Here is a 16691-nt window from a genome sequence, read left to right on the forward strand (position 1 = left end):
CTTGGAAAGAATCATTTCGCAGCCCGCAGGAACAAACAATTTTTGCCGTGCTTTCCAAAATTCCGGGCATACTGAAACAAAATTTGCTATTTGGCGCAGAAAAATACACTATTGGACCAGGATGGCGAAAGTTGTTAATTTTGATGCAGTGCGGTGCAATTGCTGCAGAGTTCCCACCCCTGCAACATATCCTTATGTCATGGTCAAAACCTTTCTTGCACTTTTTTCTCAATCTGGATTCCAAGGAACCCAAGTGTTGAATTGGAGAGGGGTCAGTCATACACAGATATAAACGATGCTCGTTACAATGACCCCATGTCATAGCAATCATTCCATTATAGTGATGGAAAAGATGAGTCCCAAATGTTTTTCAATGATGATATACCTATATGTTTTCCCTTTGATGTGTAGACCACCAAATATAACGTTCATTTTCGGCAGAACAATGGGGGTAGTTATATCTGTATTTATCTCCCACCCTGTTGTATGTTTTGCCATTACAAGCAGATCACACTGAAAATTTTCCTTAATATCAAAGGACAAGGTCAAAACCATTTAAGAACAGATTTTATTCATTTCTTTTCAAAAGTAATGGTACAGCAGAGCCTTCAGAATCATTGTATCAGATGGAATAAACTTTTGCAGGTCATTACATTCAAGGAAAAACAGCATAGGATGAATAGCAAAATATATGGGAATTATGGTATTGTCATTATAATGGAACAGTTGCTATAATGCATGGTTGTTATGAATGGCGACAGTAAATCTTACTTGTGATCAATGAAAATAAAAATAACATTTTGGCTTTATTATAATACAATAATTATTATAAAGCAAATTAAGTGTCATTGAGATATTCGCTCACCTTGATAAATTCTCAAAATCGTAATGTGTGGGTTTGCTAAGGCCAAAATATAGATACTTCCTCCAAAACAATAGGTAACGAAGATATCCTGTTAAAGAAAGAAAACATCAAAACTGAGTAGTAAAAATATATGCGATTTGATCAATTCAAGACAAACTGATTAATTCAATGTCATTCAAAATTATGACAAGTTACCTTCTGTTTCTGTGCCTGAGATTGTTGTTGTCCGGCTAGATGCAGAATCACTTTCATCACCCGAGTTGTCTGCAAAGACAAAGAATTTCATGCATTAAAGTTAAACAGTAGATTCAACAATAGCAAGTTCATTGAAATACTTATCATTTTAAATTGGTGGCTATGTGCAAATAAGAATCAATGTACCCAATCATAACTTGTGTGTGTGTGTGTGCTTTATAAAAATCATTAAAATTAGTCACAGTTTTAGTGTTTGAAGAAAATTGTTCTGCAGTGTTCATTTTAGGTTATACAGCAATATTTTCTTTTTTTTTTTACGCTAAGAATATGTTTGAAAGATTCTGGAGGAATATTATGCTCCCTGGATGCTTGGGGCCAAATAATTTATTACAGAGACAATTTCTATCCCAATAAACAAGGATTCAAACACCTATTTTGCATCAGTGCACAGCTATAACACCCTCTCCCCATAACCAGTAAAATGAATAGTGGTCAAACACAATGGCCAAGTGACCACACAAGATATCCCAATTACAGCTGTCACAGCAGTAGGAAAAGTTATATTCAATAGTACTGTGAGATGAAGGCTGTTAAAGTACAGCAATATCCTACCTCTAAGTTAAGTAATTTTATATATATATCAGGTCTCCCTTTTTTAAGTCAAATATAATTCTTGAGAGTCATAGGATTATTGTTGAGATGGGAAAAATTACTGTGTGATAATAGAGTCCAGTCAATTAGAATATCATTTGGGCAACAACTTCCATTTTAGAAGATTGGGTCAGATCAATCTGAAGGTAAACATTATTGCCAGTCTTGAAAAAACTGAATTCAAAGAGATGATTCTAACTGCAGTGCACTTCTTTGGCCATCCATCACTCACCGATTTCAATTAATTTGATGAAAGTTGTTTTCTTGCATACACAAGTAGCTGTATGCAAGTAGTACACAAGTAGCTCTTTCTTTAAATACGCAAGTAGCTGATTTCTTTCGATGGACTAAGGCGTTAATTAGGCAAGCCAATGAAATATATCGAAACCATTTCAATAACACATACAAAGGCCATAACAGGCAAATCACCCGAGGTGGCTGAAAAAAAGATGCCCATAAAAAATATGTGTAAAAATATAACTGAAATACAGCAATCCAATATAAAGCATATACAGTTGACACTCATTTTTACGAACACGTACGGACTTGATAATTAGTTTGTAAAATCAAGAGCTTGTAAATAGGAGAGACGATGGAAAAAGTGCAGAAAATAAAAATCAATTTTCATTTCCCAAAAAATCATTTTTGTTTCCTTCATTGCAAAATTTTGGTAAATATAAGATTCCATGGAATTGATGTGTAAGATAAAATTTGGCGAAAATTTTGGTTGTCTGAAATATTTCCGAGATGGTGGAATGGCGCTGGAATCCCTTGCCGCAAAAATGATCTTTGATTAGAGAACTCAATGTAAATTTTGGAATTCCATACTTTTTGGCAATTCCTGTCATTGTAATTGTCCTGACATTGTAAGTCCTGTAGGCTACTTTGTTTAAAATTTATTCTTCAAATTTACTGATTTATTTTATTTTCCTGAAGCATCCATGGAGCACCAGAGAAGGATCAGCGAAGCCAAGGTTGAGAACCCTTGAGAAAATGTATCATACCATTTCTAAAACCAACAACTAACCATTTCAGACTCAGTGTGCCCAGTTTGGGCACACCTAAAAATTCCCTTTTCAAACAAAGAAAATAAACGATAAGTAAAATGAAAATTATCTTAGGGATTACTTTGAACCTTCTTTATCAACACTAGATAACAGCACCACACAAGCAAATCCATGCTTTTCGAAGTTTTTTTTGAATATAAAAAGGATTTATGAAAAAAATGTCTATGTTATTTTGTTGGCTGTACACTAATCTCTTTATTCTGTAGGTTTCAACTTTTTACATTCAAAATTTGCCTAAAATATAGTCCTGAATTCGAGGTTGGATACACCCATAAAATCAAAAAAGTACAATCTTTACAAAATTATACCTGCGTACTATTCTAGGCCTGAATAGACTGCCTACAATTTTTTTGTGAAATTCCAACTTCAAAGGGTATCACGCCAGAAAGGGTTAAATGAATCATAATGCACAAAGAGTAAATTATGTTGTCAACACATCAATTCATGGTTATCCCGTCAACAATCGAGCCCTCTTTCCTAGCACGTCGCAAAACACCTGTATGTTGGTGATGAAAAATTGGTGAACTCTCTACCCCTGCCCTCTTTTCCTCTATTGCAAAAAAAAAAATTATATTTCATGTTACAATATAGCACATGGAATACAAATAAGGTAAGCAGCACAACATAAGTAACTGAAATAAGTAAAACAATACTAATAATCACCATAATCTTTTTCTTTATCACCATATTGCCACGCTATTCTAGAGTGATACTGTTGGCCATGGTGGTTGTTTCCAGCTCCATATTTTTCTGTAAACCTACTTCTACGATGATCAATTCTTCCTCGAACCAACTGCTCTTCATGCAAGTATGACTGACCGGAAGAATAGTTCCGAGCATCTTGCTTAGAATGAGAGGCTGTAAGTATTTAAAAAAATAATAATCCATTCAGAGCTTTGCCACTTAAAAAAAACAAAATTCTTAATTCTTGTAAAAAAGGCACAAAAGTGAGTGAAGATAATTTGCTAAATACATTTTATATATTTGTTCTATCGGGTGAAGACTAGAAAATAAAAATTTTCTGTTTGACAAATGGACTCAACTGAAGATAAAATGACAATTACACCAAAAATGAAAAAAACTGGATTTTTTTAGTTTCTAAATTTCTCTCTGGAGAAAAGTTTCTTTTTTTTCTAAATTTTTCCTGTCCAAAGCAATTCCATTATAGGTAAAAACCACTTGGACAATTCTGATATCGATTCCTCATAATCTGACAATGATTTAAAACTTTCTAAGTAGTAGCAAGCAGGGTTGTTGATTTTTTTTTAAAAATTGATTTATTTGATTTAAATCAGATTTTTTTGATTTTATTGATTTTTTTAAACAAAATATATAATATATATATATATATATATTACTATAGTAATATATATATATATTACTATAGTAATATATATATATATATATATTACTATAGTAATATATATATATATATATATTACTAACACACTAATCCCTAATCTACGCTTTTCTAAAGAATATAACATTAAAGAAATTTAAACTTACAAAAATAATGACTATTTAAAAAATATTTGCAAACTAAAGATAAAAAATCACACACGCACATATACTTGTAAAATAATTCAGAACATTTTATTAAGAAAAGGAGGGAAAAAAACATTTCTTGAATAGATATCTTATATCAAGTATTAAATAATTTTACCCGTTGTGAATTTCGTTTGTTTTCCTGTGTGTTCATTTGTTTCATTAGAAACACTAGTTTGGGATGCTTTGTCTACTCTTAATCTGTTTCGCTATTTGGAATGAACTGCACCCTTGAAAAAATCCTTTCAACACAGGCATCAGTGATCTGACTGTAGTTAGCATGTTTACAAATAACATATCACTCTCTGTAATTGTATCTTTACCCAAAACCCCCAAAGCAGAATGTTTTGCATTGTTCTGCAATAAGCCCTCGACTGACTGGAAATATTCTGCAGTTCCCATAATAGTGTTTTCTACATTTTTCTTAAAACTCTTCCCGATTGTTCTGCAATAGCAATGATTGTTCTGCGACGTACGCCGCAGAATTCGGCATATTCTGCTTTGGGGCCCAAAACATTATAAAACTATTCCACCACTCAAAATCAGACATTGTATCAACAACCTTAGGGTGAAAAAAAGTTTGTTTTAGCATGAAATGATTCAGACTTTCCCAAAAACTTTAATGTAATTGCCAAGAAACCAGAGCCACATTTTTGTTTGATAAATTCAAGACCATTAATTCCCTATTAGAAGTTAACACTGATGAGCTTAGAATAAATCAGCAAAGTGTGCATCTGTTAATGATTGTTCATACATATTTTTATATTCTGATGACAAAACCTTTTTATTGTTTGATGTTGATGCTTCTTTTATCTTCAATTGCAGCTTTTTCCATGCCAATACACATTCAGCTATGGAACAGTTGTGTGTGTGTGTGTTCCTTTGCCCAAAATCGTTAATTTTGGTTATTGGTTTCAGAATTGCAATTACGTCCTTGCCATTTCTTTTTGAATCAATATTTGAGATTTCACTAGAGATGTTACTATCTGAGATCTGTGGTCTTCACAAACTTTGGTAACAACTGACAAATTTTTAACATAAGATTCAAGAGAATCACAATAAGTATTCCATCATACCTCTGCAGGAAAACCAATGCACTTTCATTTTACACATGATACCATGCTTTTGAGATTGCGGAAGTATCTAAATATACTTGTAACATGCTCTGTTACATTAGTTTTAACCAAATCTTCGGCTAAGAAGTTTAAAATGTGGGCGCTGTACCAATATGCAAGTCCCGAAAAGCCACGCTTTTCATCTAGTCTTTCTGGAAGAAAACATATTTGCAGTAATAAAACTGTCTGTAACAAAACTTGATATTTTACATTTGAAGTTTTCTTCTGTTGACTTCACTGAACTAAAAACCACATTTGCTAAATAATTTCCAGCATGTGATAAGCCGGACGTGTCAATAGTATCAACATGGATGGCTTTACCACACCATTTGATAACACAGAATTTATTCATTTTGTACATCCATCCATCGCCATGCAATTTTTAATTTTCTAAGTCAACCTTACATCCTCTAACTTCATCATTGTAAATCTTGGGTAACCATTTATCACCTAAATTGGTATGACTATGGTATCTCTGATATATGATATACATATTAATATACATGTTATAATATAAAAATATCTGAAAATATAATATTTAAATTAATTTTTAAAATAATTTAATAAAAATTTAATCACTTTAGAGCTGCATAAATAATTTTATTCAATTGCAACAGATAATTTTTCAGTGATTTTTAAAAAAAAATCAGTTGATTTAAATCACTACAACCCTGGTAGCAAGATATGATACATGTGAAAATTTTTGGTTATGTTTGCTTGAGTGACATCAGTAAGAAAAAACTTGCATTATTTTGACCTAATTTTATGTCATAAATTACCATAAAATGTGAAACTTTGTATGAGTTAAAATTCGAACTTATCAAGAAGACTATGAAATTTAGTCATCTTCTCAAGCATGAAAATTAATGTCTCCGTATTGTCTTTTGATATTTATTTACATAAAGTCATATGGGTTAAGATATTTTAAAATTAGTTATGAGCCCGTAAAAAGTGGATCGAAAAAATTCCACAGCTTTAATTAAGCATTTTTTGAAAGCTAAAACAGGCAGATGGGTAACTTGAAGTTCAGGGGGTGGAGGTTTATCGAAATAGCGCCCCTTAAAAAAGGAAAAATATATATTCATTTCTACATTTCTGTAAATCTAAATTTGTTTATTTCATGAATCGCGCAGGAAGTCGCCATATTGGTTAACTTGGACACGGTTTATATGTCCCTCAAGAAAAAGAGAGGGAGATATCACGTGATCCAAACAAGCCTCATTGAAGAAACCCGGGCAGCGCCGGGTATTACAGTTAGTTATGAAATAAAATTTATTGATTATAGGAACTATATTGATATCATTGAGTATTCTTATTGAGACACTATTCACATATTGAAGAACAAAAGATTCTATGAAATATTGTTTAGGATTTAAAAGATGCCATGAATTCTTTTACAATGTGTTAATTAAAAAATTGGTGGTTTTGTTCATCTCATTTACAACTTTTTTAATGTGCATATTTAAATTTCTTTCAAGTATTTATAGTTCACACACAATTTTTTGGCAGTTTTAATCAGTTCATTGAGAATTTGATACTCAAAAAGAACTGACTAAAACGTAGCTTTGAGGTAGATTACACAAACATACATGATTATAGCAATAAATAGTGACAATTTTTTTATGTAACTGAAATTTTACCTGGAACACATATTTTTTCTTTTTCTATATCATATAAATTGAATTTTATATCCAGGGCTGTCCTGAATTGTTTGGACAGCCGATATCTCTACAGCCATTGACTTTAGAAATATCCTTCCACTAAGGAATGACGAGCAATTACTTAAAATATGATTTCACGATGGGTCACATGCATAAAAAAAAATTATGTGAACATTACCAGCTAAAACTTCCAATTCGTGCAAAATATGAATCCTGCTCTGAAGAGTTATTTACAAAAAAGTCTATGGATTTAAATAAAATACTTGCGTATATAAGTTTTCAGCATTTATCACCAATGATTGCGGGTGCAGTTTACAAATTATGAATATAAATTAAACAGCTAAAGTTTGGAAAAATTGAATTGTCATTGTCACTAAAATAATAATTTTTTATTGAATACGTTTTTTTAAAATATATACAGTTTCACACTTTAATAATTTGAATAATAAAGCATTTCCAGTCAAGCTATTTCATAATGAAACCACCTTTTCATTTTGCATTTCTCATGGTTTCCAGTGGTTTGAAATTGGAAACGCCAATGTTTCCCGTATTTGATTAGATTTCCTGAAGAGATTTACACCAGATGTTTTTACAGCATTATTTCACTTCTTAATCCTTAAAAGTTAGAATAATGTTTTTAAATATAATTTTGTTCAATAGAAATAAGAAGTGTCAGACATAGTAAGCAAAGTGAAAACCATTTTTAATTTTAAAAAAATACACAATAAAATAATCCAAATGAAACAAAAATCAATAATTTGCTTTAATTCTATTTGTGTAGTCCCTAAGAATGAAGATTTTTGAGCCAATTCAAACTTGCCAGTACAGCGATAAGTTGCCAAAACATAAGAATTTTTCTATGCATAAGTAAACTTGAAAGAATTTCAAGAATTTTTCTACATACTTTCTTGAAATAATGAAGAAGGCACAAATTCTGGGGTTTCTGAAGCTTCAGAGGCAAAAGTCTGCGAGAGAGATTGACTGCCTTTCTTGTACAGTGTCCTAGCCATTTGTCCCCAAGTAATGGATGATAAGCTTCTGAAATATTCAAATGTATACGTAAGTTTTTTTTCAATACTGTAAACGTAAGTTGTTATAGTAAAGGGGGGGGGGGGGAAAAACAATCTTTAACCACATATTAGACAGATAATGATGGTATAAATAACTTAGTACATATGCAGTGAGCAAGTGTTAAAAAAAAGTTGAAACCATAGACCAATCGGATGAGATTCCTGATTATATGAAAATTAGATTTGATTCCTGTTCAGAATCAAAATTTCCTTATGGAAATCTATGCCTACAATTAATCTAGGGCTAAAGGATTATATTGATGAACATGAAGTTATTTAAAGTTGAGACTTAAAATTAAAACTGGGAGCAAAATATAAACCATCCATCTTGGTATATGCAAAAATTAGGTCAGTAGGAAATCATACACATGAATACAGTCTGTTTCACAGTTTAGTCACAGTAAGTAAATTGTAATGAAACAGAACTAGATGACACAGCTAAAAAAACATACACACACGGGCGTGCACGCACGCAAACACACAATAGTATCAAATTTCAAAAATGTAAATAGAATATGCACGGTATGAAAAAATTAATGTTTCAAAAGTTCAGGCACAAACATTATTTTATGAAAATTAATGGCTGTGTGTGATTGTACAATCAAGATTATGAGTCAAGCATGTGATATGAAAGCAGAATTGCCAATTTCATCACTAAATCAAAATGTCAGTTATAGAAAAACCAAGACAGAAGTTTGCAAATTGTGAATGATGAAAGCGAAAAGTAAGGGTGTTAATGGAATTTAAAATGTTTTACAATGGCCAGAATTAAGTATTTACGCTGTGCAAGTCAGTAATATAGATTCTGAGCCAAAATCACGATGTAGGCCACGTACTACGACTAAAGTGAAGTGGGTTGTAGAAATGTCATTTGGACAGAAAATGCCTCTGCGTCAGATAAAGACGGGCCTTTAGCACAAAATTATATGTCAACCATTCATCATCAAACCAAAGGTATCAACCATATCGTTTTGAAAAAAATGGTTTGCCCTAGTTCACCTGCCACAAAAACCAACCTTTGAAAATGAAAGACTATGCTGGTTAATAAGTCCATAGGTCTATAAGAAACAAATGGTTACGAAAGTCTGGAATGGTTTATATATCTTTCTACTTCAAGGAAGAAAATCTTGTCTTTTCCAAAACTCTGAAAATAATCCAGTAACTCCAGATTCCAGGGAAAATAATCAGAGTGAAATAAATGGGTATTTCAACAAAATAGTGCCCCAATAAATATTTCCACTTCTACAAAGGGGTGGCTTAACTTTATTTTGCCTTGTTTGCACTAACCAGCCCTAAGCCCAGAACTCCATCCAATAGAGAACGTGCGAGGCTATCTTATCCCAATCAGTAATCAACAATGGAAAAGATTACCAACCTGTTATGGAGATGAGAGCAGTGATAAAGACATCATCGTTTTCTTTGTATACAGTTTCTAAAATCCTTTCTGTCCATGAAAAAAACAACTTGAAGTGATCTGATGCTAAGGTGACTCTATAAATATGTAAAATATTTTTGCATATGATCTAAGAACCTGGAAAAACTGATTTTTTGATTTATGCCTAAACTTTTGAAACACTTGTTTTTCATACTTTGGAACACCCTGTATATATTTATTTACATTTTCGAGATTGAATACAATATATGCAGCCTTGTGTGCGTGTAAATAAATCGCAATGTTTTTTTTGCTGTCTCTAGTTTTCTGTTTATTACAATTTTTTTTCTTACTGCGCCTTAACTGTATATCCTTAAAATTTACGATAAAAATATTTTTTCGTAAAAGAAAAGAAAAATCTGCATTGCTGGTCTAAGGTATGAAGTGACTAGTTGGCATTCAGATTACTGTTAAGGTTCATTTTTAATTGATTTGATGGACAAATGACATTATAATTTTCAAATGTTCAGGAAGCAAAATATATTTCCAATATTAGATTTCAATTCAGACATTAATACAACTGCTGTTGTCTCTCTCTACACAAATTCTAACTGTGTAACAATATACATTTGTTCGTGACTCATTGAATGTCTCATTAACTTTTTGGAACTCTGAATCTAGATTTGACCTATAAGACACCTCAGTGAAGTTGTGGCACAGTATTCCTCTTCGAATATAACTGCTTAAATTTTAAAATAACAACTATCAAATATATCTATCTGCTTTATTAATTTTTCCCATGCATTAAATACAGGGGTTAAAAATAATTATTGTGAAGAGAAACTATTTTTTTTTTTCTCATGAAGCCTGTGTACATGAAAAAAAAAACTTAAAAGGAATTTACTGTTCCTAAATTATTAAAGCATAAAAAAATTAAATATAAGTGTATTTCATATCAATAAATGGATCTTTTATGACTAATATTTTACAGATGTTTGAGAATTTTTTTTTTTTATTAATTTATGTCGGAGGTACAGACAGATGACAAATGTAACTATCACACATGCAAAGTACACATTTGCTACTTTTGGAGACTACAAAAAAAAAACATTATAATTCAGCAGAATAGCTAACAAGTTTTTCTGGCTGTGGGTAAATGAATGGGTGTATTGTTGTTCAATTCAAAAGCTTTACATACATACCCAGATGTACTGTTCAAAGAATTCGATTTAGAACTGCTAATTCCAGTCCCTAGATTTGCGGCGAGAATGTTCACATTTTGGCATTTTTTGTCATCAGTATTCAATAAAGACGAAGATCTGATGCTATTCCAGCTTTTTTCATGTCCTTCCAAAATACCTGTGGTCTGAAAAAAAAAAGGGGGGGGGGGGGGGAGTCCACTTAAAAAAATTGTACATTGAAGGGCCGGATACCCCTCCTTAACATCTCAAGGAGATATCAAAGAGTTCTAGAAAAATGTGGATGTGTGTGTCCCGAATTTTATTAAATAAGTACAGTAAGCCTCCCTTTTACGGACACCAGCGGGACAAAAATATTTGACTGTAAAATAGGGGGTGACCGTTAATCAGGGGGTTTGAAATGCACTTTCATTATACAAGGGGGAATTATTATTAGGCCATAAAAGAGGGGTGGCTGCATGAAGTCTACCTACACAGGCATATAAATCCAAAAAATAATTATGATGAATCATAATCTAAGAATTGATGACTGAATTAATATTGTAGCTCGTCTGGACATAACCAAAGTTCTATTGGTGGCAGTTAAAGAAAAATACAGTAGACTCCCATCTATTTAGTCCAATCTGACAGAAGGGCAGTCTGGATAACAAAAAATAAAAAGTGGATAGACCAGAGTTCTATAAATTCTCACCCCACCCATACTATTAAAAATCTCCTTTATATACCAAAACCCTCTATTATTCATATTCTTTTACCTCTAAGTACAGGCCAGTACTTTATAAATGTTTATTATGTGTTTTAAAAATTAATTACAGAAGGAAGTTCAATGATAAAATACACATTTTAAGATAAATTTTATGTCTAACTTAATTGCAAACATAAAATGATGCATACTGTACAGTATGGGTGCATAAACTTTTAAAATATACAAAATATTAACATAAAACATAGGTTTAATTCATTATAAATTTATTTTATTGTTCATTGAAAAATGATTACACAAATAGATTACACTTGCAATGTCTTGGTATATAAAGTAAATTATTCATTTTAAAACATAGAATTGTTTTTTTTAACCAAGTTAGAGTCAAGAGTGTACTATACCGTGATTTAGGATTAAAATTTTACTAATATACATGAATCAAGATAAAAATGTTCAAACAAGAACATGAAAATGATGTCAAATGAAAAGCACAGAAGTTAATTACATGCATGTATATGTATGCTTTACCTGTACAAATGAAGTTGTGCTACTTTTTGTAAGTGTTCTGATGCTGCTACAGACTTGCGTTACTGAGTCTGCACCAGATATTGCTAAATCAGAATCTTGGGGTCTATATTGATGCCCTTTGGATAAGTCAACTTCTTCGAAGTTAGTGCTACAAAAAAATGAGAAAAAGTACCAATTAATTTGGGATATTTTTAGTTTCCTCAAACTTCAAAAACCATAAAAGTAACCAGGGCTTGAAAAGACTATGGCAACCATAAAATTATATACATTGGCACTTAAAATTTCCTACATTTGATTCAAATCAGAGTATGAGAATAACACAAAATTTTCTGATTTCATTATGAATTATGTCTTCCAACATGAAAAGGAGTCCACAAGTTTTAGGACTTTTTCTTGGGAGAAAAACTGTTGTTGGCTTTTGAGAAATTTGTCTGGCACATAAATTTTTTTGATTTGTCAAGCCCTAAAAGTAACTGTAGAAGAAAATAAATTGAATTATGTGCTAACTAAAAAAATTATCAGCATCAAACAAGTAGGTATTTGGTTTACACAAGTAGGTATATAAACCTAATATTTTTTCCTTGAGAAGAAATTTTTAGAGCGTTTTTTTTATAGAAGAGGGTAATAAAATTGTTTCTTCCACAAGTGACACTGACATTAGAGACTTAGATATAACACTAGATCGTGCATGCAGGGTTGCTTTTTGTTTCCCACTCATGGTTATGTGTGGGAAACAAAAAACTCCACCTCCTTTCAGGAGTAGGAAGAAGAAATTCCTTGTTATTCCAAAGGCTACTACACATGTGGACACTATGAGTGTTTGAAAAATCACAAGATATGCCAAAATCCTGCAGCAGTTTAGGTTGCAATAAAACATTTATCAAAGGTGGCAAAATTATCTTTCACCTCTGTGAATTAAATTTCCTTTTCTTTTAAGCTTTCATATTTATTTTTTGCATATTTTGTTCTGCTAAGTGTCCGGCTGATAGAGGCTTGGCATACAATTTCGTTTCCGACAAATCTAAATTTCCTCCACCCTCTGTGCATTACAAGGAATGTGTTACCAAGTACAAAGATATCCCGCCAAGTTGTGAATACAGTCGAATCCCGTTATAACGAACTCCAAGAGACCGGAGAAATCACTTCGTTATAACGAAATTTCGTTATAAAGGAATTCCAGGTTTTTGTATTGTTCCTACGTAAACTTATCTGGGAAATTAGAAAAATGTTTGTTAAAATGAGATTAACAAACGCTATAACGGTAATCGTTAAAACGGGATTCGACTACTATGCTCTTGTTATTCAACTCGTCGTGGTGGTGGCGGTGGGAGGGGTGGGCGTGTGCGTGCTTCAAAAAAAGGGGGGGGGATCAGACAATAAATAGGATGAGCAGTTTACTTAATCTTATGTCTATGATTAGACACTTTCCAGGACCAAGACCATCTTCTAAGGCCGGGTCCACGCTCGCTGCGCTGAGCGACACCGCAGCGCGCAAAACTGACAGCGGCTTAAAACAAAGCCCCAACAAAAACAAAAAGAGAAGAGTAGCAAAACTTGAAACGGAGGGAGGTTTAAGTGGTCTAGCAGCTTGTTTCATGTAAAGAGCGCGTATTGCCGATCATTGCACCACACAGCAATGCACGTCGGAAAAAAAAAATCCGTCCAAACATGCGCGCGAATGATTCAGTTTCTTTGATGTACTGACTCCTAGTGGATTGCGAAGCGACGTTCAGACGGGAATTTCCGGTAAGCTAATTGAACGAAGAACGATTAACATCGGGAGTCCCAAAGCTGCAACACTACGCTTCGAAATTATTTACAAGAAACAAAATGTACATATACCGCATTAACCCGACAAGACGGCTTTGGAATATCCATTCCAACACGGGCAAGTGATGGGCATTTTCTCACTATCGGATAAAACGACTCCACCAGTATTCCAGAAGAAAATTAAGAAAAAAAACCAAACCTTAGTCTGTCTTATAATCGGGAATATAAATCATGCACTTCTTTTCCGAGTAATACGTAAATATAATACACACTGCATATTAATAAGTACAGTATTCTTCGTGAGTTGATTCACTACCGAATATTTTTGCCACACTACGCGTTTACCGATGTACAAGTCTAAACGAACCGCTCGGAATTCACTTCTACTCATAGAACTGCTCCTCAACCCACCAATCTTATTTGCGCTCATGCATGAAAATGACCGTCGTAGGTTGCGAACTATATTCGAATCATCGAGTATGACTGCATAATTAATGATAGACTAAGAGCTGGGAAAATCCGACAGAAGAAAAATAAATTTCAACGTCGAGTACTGAACGCAAAGTGAATGCGAACCATTGTACTTATTGATACGAACGTGTTGGACGCATGCATTTATTCCACTCATACGTAGCGATATCCCAGCCTTAGAGGTGGTATAAGGGTAATAATATATTTCCTCTAAGATCCCAACTCATACAAAATGCCAAACCCGGATGTTCAAGAGGATAATGAACTTACTTTCACAAGCTCTTTTCTGCTATGCCTTTTCAATGTTTGGCAAGCATCCAAATTGACCCCGCCATCACACTAGAAGGTCTATTTAAAAAAATAAATATAGCTTTACCCAGAGAACCTCCACTCTAGATGAAACTGTTATTTTCTATTTACGGACGCAGTGATGAAAACCGAGGGAGAAACAACCAGGCAGCGGAAAACGGCAGAATTATAGTATCACAATCCGAGTATAATTGGATCAAGCTCACGCACGAACAGAAAAAAATCAAGCACTTTTTCGACATTCAACGTTTACAGTAACACATAATTCCACTGAATTGATACCAAATTTCCTTTCCAAACGTAACCGTTGTTTCACTTGGTGATAAGGACCCCCGTAATAAGAGAAAATTAAAAAAACTAACGGAAAAAAATATCGACTGAGTCGAGAATAAATAGAAGTGTAGATTTCTTTCTTTGCGAAAATGCTATACTAAAGAGTTGAAGAAAAAATATAACACGCAACTAGCATGCATAAAATTCCCATTTGTTTAAAAGAATTGATCACTAAAGACGATTTCAGACAAAAGTTTTTTCCCCCACGTCAAAACAGTTTTTGATTTATTCATCGAGTGTACTTTACGTAAATTTAATGTTTTATGTAGTTACAAAGATCTATAGTTGAAAGTCGGCTCCAAACGACTATACCAATGGTTGTTCTTAACTTAGAACACACAAAGCCCCTGGGCAATGCAAGAAAGCAATAATTGGGGGGGGGGGGGGCTAGCTGGAATATACTCGCATAGAAGATGGAATATATTCCATGTATACGGATCGGTACATTCGATTCATCAAAAACATTTCACGTAAAAAAAACACGCCAAGTCTCGGGATTCTCTATCCGTAAAAAGTCGCGAATGTAAAGATGTACATATATCACTAGTTAATAATCTTTTAGACAGAGAATATTACTGTCTGGAAAGGCTGCAAGAATAAATAAATTCCCCTTAAGGATTCAACTTTTGAATTAATATGTAAATATGTTTAGAAATTAAAAAAAAATTAATAGTAAATCGATTACATTAGCATAAAAAAGCCATACATATTTTGTTTGACTTTTCTGCAAGCAAAAGAGAAAGTAGGAGAAAAAAAGGGCAAGAAAATGAAAGCAGAAGGGGAGAATGGCAGCAAAATGATCAATCCACTTCCAGACCAAGGACAGGGAGCGTCAAAAAGAGTGACACATAGAGAAGGACAGGGTCAGAGAGCAACCAAAAGTGTAAGTGTTTGTAGCTACATGAGTGACCCAAAGAAAGATTTAGAACGGGTGCGAGCAGAATGGGAATGACAGAAAAAGCAATTTAGCGAGCAAAAAAAAACAAACCCAGGTCAGCAAGTGACAAAAAACAGTGACCTAAAGCATTTTCCCCTAAACTTGTGGCCAACAGAGCCCCCCTGGAGAACTGTGAGTATTTTATATGTGGTCTGCAGGATCATTTTCATTTACTACCATTGCATCGAATAACAAATTTTGCAGTGTGAAATTTTAATTCACTCAATTTTTTATGATATGCAAGTTGTAAAAAATAATACATTTTGAATTTTACAGGTAGAGAGAAGCATCAACACTGGCCTTCTGATGCTACGGGGAGGGAATGCTCAGAGCATCGACCAGCACAACAGGGGGTCTATGGTGCACAGACCTTCACTGGGGGAGGGGCACGACATCAAGAACGTTGCGAAACACTTACTTAGAGCATATGTAAGCATGGGAATAACTCATAGGCGGAGATTGAGCTCTGGGTGGGGGGGGGGGAAAGGTCATTATTCCTGGGGAGAACGATGATGTCAATTCATATATACATTAGATCAGTCGACTTCACCTTTGACCCCATGAAGGCAATGCCCCCCCCCCCCCGTATCTCCGCCCATGAAATAACTTGGAAAATGAAGAAACATGTTAACGATCAGCTAAAAGAGTGACCCAGAGAATGTGCAAGCATGTGAGAAACTAAAAGAGTGACTTGCAGAAGAGAGGGATTTAGAAAGTGAGCAACTAAAAGAGAGGGATTTAGAAAGTGAGCAACTAAAAGAGCATAAAAGCGAGTGACCTACAGGGTACGGCAATTTAAAGTCACTTGTTAGAAAAAATCATTCATTTAAATCAAAAAAATTTGAGAATTTTGTTTTTTCTTTACATAAATTCAATGATATTGAAGTAAATGTAACCTGG

The 16691-nt window shown here is 33.4% G+C and overlaps 1 protein-coding gene across 4 annotated transcripts in view; it reads right to left on the bottom strand.

Moving 5' to 3' along the window:
• Positions 1-16691, bottom strand: part of LOC149067510 (uncharacterized) — a 64395-nt gene that overhangs the window by 25181 nt on the left and 22523 nt on the right. For 3 of the 4 annotated variants that reach the window (XM_089252653.1, XM_089252652.1, XM_089252651.1), the window contains exons 2-7: positions 11972-12119; positions 10744-10907; positions 8004-8137; positions 3442-3636; positions 1061-1129; positions 866-953 (exon numbers count right to left, since the gene is read on the bottom strand). In XM_089252653.1, coding sequence (XP_089108779.1) covers positions 866-953; positions 1061-1129; positions 3442-3636; positions 8004-8109 — 458 coding nt within the window. In that variant the 5' untranslated portion in view covers positions 8110-8137; positions 10744-10907; positions 11972-12119. Of the gene's footprint in view, positions 1-865; positions 954-1060; positions 1130-3441; positions 3637-8003; positions 8138-10743; positions 10908-11971; positions 12120-14013; positions 14038-16691 lie in introns of those variants that run through there. The other variant, XM_089252650.1, reaches the window with a different exon arrangement.

This window comes from Pholcus phalangioides, unplaced genomic scaffold (assembly GCF_987345545.1).
Source record: "Pholcus phalangioides strain wild (caught in Gottingen) unplaced genomic scaffold, Ppha-v1.0 ptg000030l_1, whole genome shotgun sequence".
NCBI lineage: Eukaryota > Metazoa > Arthropoda > Arachnida > Araneae > Pholcidae > Pholcus > Pholcus phalangioides.